The sequence below is a fragment of the Harmonia axyridis genome, chromosome 1, assembly GCF_914767665.1.
Source record: "Harmonia axyridis chromosome 1, icHarAxyr1.1, whole genome shotgun sequence".
NCBI lineage: Eukaryota > Metazoa > Arthropoda > Insecta > Coleoptera > Coccinellidae > Harmonia > Harmonia axyridis.
This window is the reverse complement of record NC_059501.1, coordinates 37,040,617-37,052,437: the sequence shown is the minus strand read 5'-3', so window position 1 is coordinate 37,052,437 and position 11,821 is coordinate 37,040,617. Positions and strand designations below refer to the sequence as shown.

General features: G+C 32.5%; 1 protein-coding gene across 1 annotated transcript; it reads right to left on the bottom strand.

Annotated features, from left to right (window-relative positions):
* Nucleotides 1-9,535: 9,535 nt before the first annotated feature.
* LOC123688797 (uncharacterized histidine-rich protein DDB_G0274557-like) lies at nt 9,536-11,463 on the bottom strand. The gene is made up of 2 exons (XM_045627463.1): nt 11,191-11,463; nt 9,536-9,981 (listed from the first exon to the last, which is right to left on the bottom strand). Exons 1-2 carry the CDS (start codon nt 11,224-11,226, stop codon nt 9,742-9,744), a joined length of 276 nt encoding a protein of 91 aa, XP_045483419.1. The 5' UTR covers nt 11,227-11,463; the 3' UTR covers nt 9,536-9,741.
* Nucleotides 11,464-11,821: the final 358 nt, after the last annotated feature.

Genomic DNA, 11,821 nt, shown 5'->3' with positions numbered 1-11,821 from the left:
TCAGGAATTTTTCGTTTATTTTCCACAAACTATAAAACTACATTCTCTTTCGTGAGAATTTGAATCTATTGCGACAAAAGATGGAACTACAAAAGAGAACAGAAGCTTCATCTGATCATGTATTAAACAGATAGAAAAACTCCTTATAGATAATTCACAATTGGCTTTATTACTGGAAAAAGAGCCAAGTTAGTCAGATGACATTCAAAAAATTTCCATGTGTTTTTTGAATATCTAAAATATACACTTTTACGACTGAAGAGTGCAAAAATATAAGTGACCTATCAGTTTTTGAAGAATTTGAGGGCAGTGCTGTTCAATTTATAATGAAGAAATCGAATCGTTGTGAAATCTTTCATACGAATAATTTCAACCATATATACCCTGTTATATTATCATAATATTATTTGTCGTTCAACTGAAACCTTTGAAATTAAGAGACTCTCAAATTTATAACCCGATTTCTCAAAAAGGTTCTACCTAGATATTAAATTTGCTTATGAGGTAACATAAGCCATGGGTATTCGAAAGGCAAGTCTATTCATTCTGTCTCTTTTCAGGTTGTTCATTTATAGCTATACTATATACATATATAAAATCAGTTCGAATTTTTCACTTGAATTACTAGTCAAAATGTTACAACAGAAATAAAATTTGAAGGATCATTCAGTATATGAAGAATTTTGACATGGCAGTTACTTTCGAAATTGGTATGAATTTTCCAGCAATTCAATGTAGGTATAAAATACTTTAAAAGGTAACTATTTATTAATACCTGCCATGTCATGAATGAATGATTAAACTTTTATAAAAATGTATATACCTATTATTACAACTCTCTTTTGTTGAATCAAATTTCAATTAAGTTTTCAAAGGAGTTTTCATATGTTTACAATTAGACATGTTGAATTATTGCAATACATATTTGAAGAATATAAACAATTACTATACTACCTTTTTCATAATTTCTAGTGATATTCATCCCTAAAGATTTTTAGCTTTCCCTAAATTCTTTACGATAAAATTATCACTTAAATTTTCTATCAGATATATTCATTCAGAATTAACATTTGTTAAAACAAAAAAGTCATCCAAGTACAATGCAACAACAGTTAGCAAGTTATTTTTTGATTTTATGTAAATACAATGCTCAATTGTTGATCTTTTTCAACTAATATCTGTCAAAATTTCATTTACTATATATATTGCCCTGTTCAATTTACTTCTGAGTAAAACCCAGAGCTACAAGCTTGCTCTATAACGTAACGAACCATCACGATTATTAAGCTTGAATTCAGCTGTCCTCCACTGAATCAGAATTATCTAGTGAAATTTCTATATCATCCCTTATCTATGATAACTACATCGCGACTGGTATTAATGAAATTGTTACCTGTATCCCTTTGATCATTCACCAGAACCCACAAAAATCATTTTTGTCCATATACCTTCAAGAAATATGCAAAATTCATCGATACAATTTTCAGATTCTAAAAACGCCTTAGTTCTTCAGGAATGTCCAATTGGTCTTTCAATATTATAAATTATGGAAAATAACCTACTATTAACCAAATTTTTAGATTTCAAAAGGTGTCCTTCCTTGTTTTCTAAATATATACACCCTATATAATTGTTGATCGAATATTGTATTTCTTAATAAATTATGAAATAGAAGTATAATTTGTTGCTCAACTGAAAAAAGTATTGATGAACCTCGGAAATGAGGGACTTCTTATAACCTGATTTCTCAAAGAATATATGATATTATTACGATTGTTTGTAAGGCAACATTAGCCATGGGTTTTTGAAAGGTAGATCTATTCATTCTGCCCCTTTTCAGTTTATTATAGCTATACTGAATATTCCTAAAACAAAATTTCACTGTAGGTCTTTTCATAGATCTTATCGAATGATTATGTAAATTCAATATTTGTCAAAACTGAAAATAAACATTGAATGCAGTTTCTTTTTCAGGTAGTATTTCTATTGACTGATAATAACTCTCACATTTTGATTATGCATTTTTCCCAAACTTTTTAAAAAAGAAAGAAATTGCCATTTCTAGAGAAATGAGAATTTCAAATTTCAAAATGTCTAATTACTACTTTAAATATATGCACCCTATATAATTGTTGATCAAATATTGTGTATTTCTTTACAAATTAGTTAATAATTTGAAGCTTTAATCTCAATTTTCAGACTTGAATTGGTCCAACATCTCTAGATACTTCTAATTGATATTCGACAAATAAATATCCTGTATAATTATCCATCCAAACGAAAATAATCCATCTTCTGAAAAGAAAAACAATGTTTACTATATAGAATTAATTTTAATAATGATTCAAAAGTGATGAAATTTTGCAGACTTACTTATTTTGGGTCTTAGATCACAAATCCGCTGTCATAAATTCTTCAATCCAGCTAGTTTTTTTTTTTAATTGTGAAATTGGCTTAATGAAGGCGAGGTTATCCACATTAATAGCTAGTTTTCTTGTATTTTATTAACTGATTCTCGTTAGAAATGATTAATTAATCACAATTCAAGCTTTCCCTGAAATAAAAATGCCTTTTTTTCGTCAAAATCGATGGTTTTATCGATTGTTTATATATGGCGGCGGCCATCATGTTTAATACGTAACGTGTGTCAGATGCATAGACCTAATATTAGGTCTAATAATCTGCAACGTTGCCTGTATGCCAGATCTTCTTGATGGGATCGGTTTTTTACTTGGTGGAAATTCATATTAATAGATTGTTTGAGATTATGACGTATTATAAAACTGTATGGGAACTCATAATTTTCGCACAGCTATTCGAGCAGAAAATTCGGCTTATTCCGTGATGAATAAATGGTAGTTCATATGGTGTTATTCCGGTTTTTTCGATATTGGCATCGGATTCAGTTTAGTCCTCCTGAACATATACAGGGACATTGATGTTGACGACGAAGCTGTGATTACAATGTTTTCAAGGGTTCACAGACCAAATTAGATTTTGTGTTATACTTGCCAATTGTCTTCTTTTTTTTCTTATGAAACAATAGATTTACTATTTTTTTTTAAATTTCTACCTGAATGGCTAAAATCGTGATAAGTTAATAAATATATTATAATATAACAAATACATAAGCGCACAAATTTTTTTACCGAAATTTGAGGCTTTATTGTAAAACACTGGTTATACATTTATGATTCGAAATATTGCCCATCGCTGATCACTATACTTTCTCACATCTTTCGGGCAGCGTACGAATTGAAAAAACTGGTCATCTTTTGAAGCGATCCACGAATCGATCCAAGTTTTTAATTCTTCATAAGATAGGTCAGCTGGTCAGCCAGGCTGTGTGCTATTGATCGAAACAAGTGATAGTCCGAGGGAGCAACGTCTGGAGAATACGTCGGGTGAGGTAGGAATTCCCATTTCAACTTTTTCAAGTATATCTTGACTTTCGCAACATGGAGTCGAGCATTGTCACGCAGTAAAACCAATTCATCTACTCTCTCGTCGTATTGCGGCGGTTTGTCTCTCAATTGATTGCGTTCGATAACGGTCGCCTGTGATCGTTTCAGTCGGTTTTAACAACTCATAATACACTACGCCGAGCTGGTCCCACCAAATACTGAGCATGACCTTAGAACCGAGAATATTCGGTTTAGCCGTCGACGAGGAAGCATGGCCGGGATATCCACATGATTTTATGTGCTTGGGATTATCGTAATGAACCCGTTTTTCGTCTCCAGTCCCAATCCGATGCAGAAATTCCTTCCGTCAAACTCCGTTCAAACACCTCCCGGCTTCAACTCGTACGACACCCACTTTTCTTGTTTCTGAATCATTCCTATGACTTTCAGGCGTTTTGAAATGGCTTGTAGTCCTAATGATCCTGTCAACTATTGTTGCGTTTGAAATGAGTCTTGATCAAGTATTGCCTCCAATTCTGCATCTTCAAAAACCTTCTCTCTTCCGCCGCGATGCTGGTCTTCGACATCAAAATCACCATTCTTGAAGCGTTGAAACCACTCTCGGCACGTTCTTTCACTAATAGCGGCCTCACCATAGGTATTTGAGAGCATTCGATGAGCCTCAGCCGCAGATTTATTCATATTTCAGTAGAAAATTAAAACCTCCCTCAAATGACGAGAATTTGGCTCGTAAGCTGACATGGTTAATCGTGAATAACTTTATGATGCAGACACAAATCGACTAACATGTCGATGGCGTTATGTTCACAAATAACTAAACTTATTGTATGACATCTACGATATATTCATTTCGACTACCACTTACCGTTACAGCCAGCTATTGCAAAACGGCAGGACCAAAGTTGTACGCCTAAATCTAAAATTTCGGAATATGACATTGTTCAGCTAAAATATTTTCGAAGTTCAGGCGCTTCCGGTTATATAAGAATTAAAAAATTTTTTTTCAAAACAAACTTTTTTTTCATTTTATATGTCTCAGATATTATCGAGATTTCCATTCTCAATTACTCTTTGCTAAAATTATTGTGTTAGTCCTCATACTTTTCAAAATATCAAGGAAAAACCGTGAAAAAGAGAGAATTTCCTTAGTCACAATTACCTGAATTATTTTTACTGTGAATATCCTTTGCCTATTTCAATTCACTTTCTCAAACTAAAATGATGTTGGAACATCGTGCATATCTTGAATTTGAGAAATATCATCACAGGGTGTTTCAAATATTGTGCCAAAAATTGTGAACAAACTTTGATCATAACTTTCGATTTTCAAATTAGAACCCTATTTTTTTGTGATTTCGCTGGATTCTACGGTAAAAAATAAGGGTAGTGTCCAAACATGATTATGCTCTCAAATTCAATAATTCAAGATTTTATGAATTTATGTTATACGTAGGGTCAATTTTATTCGATCTGTTTCCAGACAGACTAGCAATAATACTCTATGACCATAGAAATTCAAATATCTAATTACTTTACATGTGACAGGTATTTTCATTATCAAAGCTTCACTAATTTGATTTCACGAATTGAATTTCCGATATTCAAATGACAAAATTCTGGATATACTTTTCTCTAATTAAGTGGCAAATCAGTTCTTTCCGGCACATTTTGTGGAACAAAATAGACTGGAACGGATTTATCTATTATTTGTCAAATTTGTGATACAGAAAACTGTTCTGCCAACCAACATTTTTCAATGCAAAAATCACTAATAGATATTTATGGAAATTTCCGTCAATTTCAATAAAAAGGCAGTGAATTCGGGAACATAATGTTTAAAACTCGTACAGAAGGCTCATTCTACTACTCGGTCATTTTGAACTCTTGGAAGAATATCAATAAGTTCTGCACTTGTATTATAAATATCTAATTCCATATTCACGATGAATGCAATAGAATTATTGGTAGAACTCATCAAATTTTAAATTAGAAATTTCCTCATCTTCTTGAAAGGATGTTGCATACTTCATGAATATCCATTATACTAGATGGAGTACCTACCTAGAAGAAAAAAACCTCTACCTACCAAATGAAATAAAATCATGCAGGACTCCTGTGTGCCAATTCTATTCATATGAAAAAGCGGTAGAATATATTTTATGAATTCAGGAAAAAATCAGCGTGGTGATGAAAAGGGAGTAACAGAAAGTTTGAAACATCCTTCCGAATTATCTTCTCGTCAATTGGTGGTAAATGTGGATATTTCTGATTGAATGCTCGACAAGTTCTCGAAACAATTCTGTTGCATTCACCGTAGATATGGAATAGATCCAGAATTTCATTATTTGAATAACGGGGATTCATATCGTCAAATTATAATCTACTAGATTCAATAATGAGTACACCTGTCACTTTGAAATAATTGAATATTTGAAACGCACTCTAGAAACAGATTGAATGAAATTGACCCTACGTATAACATAAATTCATAAAATCTCGAATAACTCTTGAATTATTGAATTTGAGAGCACAATCATGTTTGAACACTACCCTTATTTTTTTCCGTAGAATTCAACGAAATCACAAAAAAATAGGGTTCAGATTTGAAAATCGAAAGTTATGAACAAATTTTGTTTACAATTTTTGGCACAATATTTGAAACACCCTGTGATGATATTTTTCAAATTCAAGATATGCACGATATTCCAACATCATTCTAGTTTGTGAAAGTGAATTGAGTATACCTACGCATAGGATATTCACAGTGAAAATAATTCACGTGATACTGACTATGGAAATTCTCTCTTTTTTAAGGTTTTTTCTTAATATTTTGAAAACTATGAGAACTAACGCAATAATTTTAGCAGAGAGTAATTGAGAATGGAAATCTTGATAATATCTGAGACATAAAATGAAAAAAAATGTTTTTTTCGAAGAATTTTTTTTTATTCTTGTATAACCGGAAGTGCCAGAACTTCTAAAATATTTTAGCTGAATAGGGCATCATGAACAATGTCATATTCTGAATTTTCAGATTTCAAATCGGCCCCGTTCTCCAGAAACGTCTAATAGGCCTTCGAACATGAAACAACCTCTATAAATATTCATATAAATATCTAAATATAAATATTTTTGAGAGGTAAGGCTTGATATCGGTATAATCTGGGATTTGGTCCCATAGAAATACTCGAAGCCCATAACGGCGAACCCCCTCAAAATTTAAGGCTAGGACCGCCCTTGATTTGTCGTCATGGAAAGTTATTTGCATCAAATATTTTCATGTGAGCAAGGGCGAAACGGTATGTTCTAGGAAAGAAGTCATATAGAATTCTACCCTAGAATCAGCATAGTATACCGAGTGAATCGTCTAAAATCAGCTTACGATACAAGGTTTCCAAAAAAAAACTTTTATTTTCTAGAGGGATACCCAGTGAAGGATCTACCGGCATAGTGACGGGGTCCAAGGGGCGGAGCCCCTTCGGCGAGCAGAGCGAGTTTCATGAATAAACATGATCTTATAAGTCTTCATCATTATCTTATGTTTGTATTGGTAATAACGACTTCTTATTTCTTAATACAAGAAGAATAATATATTGTACTTTCCAGCAATAACAATCATCTCAATTGTTGAGCAGTCCCTTCGGAACAAATATATCTATAATTTCTTCTCGATGACAATATTCTGTGGCGTCCATAAACAAGATTACTATTCAATAGGAAAACTAAAAGTTTGAATTTTCCACGGTAGGTATGTTCAGATGTCGAATGCTACAGTTCAGTTCATTGTCAAAAGTCACTAGGGGTTTTTTAAATATGACAATTAAGGTTGTGATATCTGCGAAGTGAAGGTAATAAAACCGCTTTTCTTAATTGTCGAATTTATTATATGCAGAATATTCATTATTTTCTGTATCTACCTGCTGAAATCCAAACATCGGTTGTTTCACGTCGTTTGGCACGCTTGAAGCTTGTTTTCTGAATTTCTGATATATTTAAGTATTTATTTCAACATATTTTTGGTTAACATGAAACGTTGATTCACTATGGGATATAAGGGCGAAGAAATAGGGGAGGTACTGGGGTAATTAACCCCCCCCCCAAGATTTTAGATTTTAGAAATCTTGCAAAGACGAAGAACGAAAATTTCTCCATAAAATGAACCAATAATAATCATTTAACTCTCCCTTGAATCGACACATCAGTAATAAATCGGGCCCTTTTACGGTTTATGAGTTCATTATCAAGATGAGTATATATTCTTTTGAGAAAGAGCAATACAAAATATTAATTTCAAACAATCAAGCATATGTGTCGATGAAACTCAGTATTAGCAGAGGAAATGTAACGGGGCATCATACATTTCAACGTATGATACAAGAGAACAGATAAAAACCTCAGCAAAAACTCTGTCTCACCGTATCAGTGTAGTGACTGGTTTGTGTAAACGTTTACAGAATAAGCTGACATAATTTATATTGAAGGACTTCCTCTTCAACCAAAACAAAATTTTCTTCATCCTCTCTTTTCGGTTGAGTACTTTTATGGCACTACGAGTTCGTCTTTGCCCAAGGTTTATTATTTTCCTTTATCTATACGCTTTCTTGGCATTGTCCTAGTCACTTATTTGCCATCTGTGATTTTTGCATTCGTCATCGGTATACACTTACCCTTTGTTTTCGGTTTTTTGTATCTTCTCGTCACAAAAATTTCAATATATAGTTATCAAAGAACGGAACTGAGTAATTCGCATCGAAAAATTGTCTGGGCTGTGTTGTACAATTTATTGTGTTTCATTCAAATTGCAATTTATTTGTGAAGACATCAGTTTTGAATTAACTAAATCTACAGGGTGTTCCCAAACTGGAAGTACAAATGAAAATGGCAGATTTCTCGGATCATTTCAAGAAAAAACTGCTCTTACATAAGTCCGCATCATGTTATATCCTAATTTTAAATGCAAATCCACATGTTGATTTTTTTCTGGAAAGGTGCCCACTTCTTTCCTCCAGAATTATTTTTTTGTGAATCACTGGTGGTTTGGAAAAATTTAAAAAGAAACTTTGGTTCTGTACTACACTTTTTGGTTTGTTGTAGTTTTGTCGTATCTGCAATCGATGTCGAAAAACAAATTCAAACTGCTCTCTTTAGTAATTCTCAGGAAAATACAGATTATTATAAAGATCCAGTTAGGTAGCTATGATAAATAAATTTATAAGAAGTGTTGGCACTTATTAACCTACTATGTAGCGAAGATTAAAAAAGATTCGATAACTGGTTAAGCATCACAAAAAAGTAGGACTAGAACAAATACCCTGTATCTCGAAAACAAAGCGTTTGCGGGCCATTTTATTTTTAAAATCATTCAAGGAATTACTCATTTTTCTTCGTAACTCCGATTCAGCAACAGCCATTATAAGATAAGAATAATCGAATTGGTAATAGAAAATACCGAGTAATTTGGTTCAAACTTCGTTATCAAACATTACCGATATGAGATAACAACATCGTCAAAAAATTTTTTTCGATTACCCTCCAAGAAAAAAAAGATCTACGCCCTTGATGGGACATAAGTAGTGCGTTCTTCGTGGAGAAACCTGAGAGTGAAATAACGTATCACTGATATACTTTAATTTCCGCGCGCTTCATGTCAGATTTGATAGTTCATGTTTGCTTACTGAAAATGACATATATTATGCTCTCTCTTTCTATGTTTTTTACTCTGAGGTTCTATTAATAAGTCACATGTGGTTATGACGTTTCCTGCTCATTGATCATTTGGAAAAGGCGAAATTTTTTGGTTCTTGGTGTTTTTGGTTAGAAAAACTTCTCATAAAGAAGTATCGATTGAAAAAAGAGACAAAAATTGAACTGAATATCTTTCATTTGAATAAACGGAAAGTTGGATGTTGTGATTGATTAATGGAATAGATACATTAAGGTAATACATACGGAAAATTCGAATTCGATAACAGACCTATCTGTCACGAATCGTGAAAAAATGTTAAAATTTTTTTTGCCGTAGAATACGAATCTGCTTTAAAAACAGGGGTTTTCATTTGAAATTCTTGAGTTGACCCCTCCCCCAAGAGTTTCTAGTAAAGACAAGAAAAAAGTCTTTGGTTGCTTTTATTTTCATAATATGGGTATATCATCGATATAATTACATATGGTATATATATGGTCTTTGGACTAGTCCAATCACTGAATCTTGTGCCAGAAATTCCTAAACAATGGAGTGCAAAATTTGGGTTCAATTATAGGATAACCCCCAATACATTCATATTGGATGTTGAAGATATTGTGCAGATCTCATTACTTAGTGGAAAAATCCATGGTGATGATGAGGATGGAAGTGATGATGTGGATGGAAGTGATGATGATAAGGTCCATGATAATGTGGATAGAAACGAGCATAGGGCGCAGGGTAGAAAGGGCTTGGTACAGGGTAGAACGGTCCAGGTACTGGAAGAAACCCTGGTTGTATTGGAATAACGTTTCTCGCTATTATTAAATTTCCTTTCACAATGGTTGCCATCATTACCATCAAAAATATCACCTGGAACAAAATCAATTTTGATTTGTAAGTATAATATGGGAAAATAATCATCTAAATGATATCGGATGAATAGGTAAGGATAAGAATGGGGTATCTTAACAATTTACTTCCATAATCCTATTTCAAAGTTTTCATATATTCCATCAGAAAGATTAGAAATCTGATTACATTACATTCAATAGTAATACACGTTAAAGCTTAAAAACTGAAATTTTCTGTGAATTATGTCCCCAACAGAAACAGGGTCAGGTAGGAATGGCCACTAAAAAAATTCAGATCAATGTGAGTTTGACAAAGAGTGGGTCAAAAATTGCATACAATTAGGACCCACTTACCACAATGAAAATTTATCAATGACAGCAAGGGAGAAAATATCCAAATGCTATCTAATAATATTTCGTAATTAATTTTTGTATTATGCGATATTGGGTTGAAGGAATAGCTATGCAACTAACTGGATGTATTTAATATCACGATGATTTCCAAGATTTATATTACATACACTCTCTTTGAAATTTAATGCAGCAAAAATCCAAAGGCCTCGTACTAACCCAAAATCAATTCAGATCGACAATAGTTATAGTTTTTCATTCTTGCAATTATATATTATATTATTGATGAATTTTATATGGTACATATATTCGACTTTCGATTTTTCATTTCTGCGTTTGATTATGCTGATTGAATTCCAAATATTATTTTATATTTCAAATGGTTTCACATGACTTAAGGGTGGAACAGGAATCGAATCCAGAAATTCTTTGATTAGGATTATTATTTACAAAGGATATCTAGTAATAAAGGTGTGTCCACTCACTCTCGAATAATGTAAGATAAGAAAAGATACCACTGACGGCTTTTGAACAGACCGGCCTGAATCTTCAGAAGAGATTAATAATACTTACCTTGAGTATCTGTAATCCCGAGTTTTAGACCTCTGAATTATCTTAAACAAAGTCTAATCAGTGGACACACCAGTATTTCTACAGTATGTTAATCTTGTCAAATGACAATCAGAAATATGAAGGCTTATCTCTGCCTTCTCGGAAATAATTTACCTATAGAATTGTCAAACACGTGAATTTATTATTAACATAATGGGTCAGATGTGTATTCGGATGTGTATCGAATTTATTCGATATTACCTATAAACCCTCACATTAAGGTGAGGTAAAATTAAATATTACTATTCAAAGGAATGTATCTTACCTTCAAAGTTCTGATCATTTTTAAGACTTGTTTCATTTTCGTTATAGACAGATGTACTGCTTTGGATTTTCTGATAATTTCACTGTATGGATTCTTCTATTTATATTTAATGAATGAAACTTCTTGTTATTCAGACTGGTTGGATACCTTTATTGATACAATATTTAGCAGAATTTTAGGTATTGAATCATTTCCATCCATATTTGTTATTTACTTTTTAACGAAATTCCCATTTTTATGATCAAGTTTGCTCGCCGTATATGTAAGGTCAAATGAGACGCTTATTTCGTAGTTTCTAGACCCTGAATTGATAGAATGAGTGTTATGAAATGAGCAATATGTGAATTTTTTCAGTAGAGCTTCATCAAGAACATACCCAAAGTCTCCTTCATGCCTGATGGTTTGTTGTAAATACAGAATATCCCAGAAGTCAACTTCAAAAAGGAATCGGATAAAAGCCTAGGTTATAATAGTTATCTTGAAAAAATAAAGAAAAAATTTGTTATCTATTTCAGGAATTATAGACGGTTTGAACAAGAATCGAGAAAATCATTTTTTTTTATGTAGGTACTGTTTTAACTGTTGCATAAAACTTAAACACAATAAATGCTCTAGCATAGAAGTAAATTTT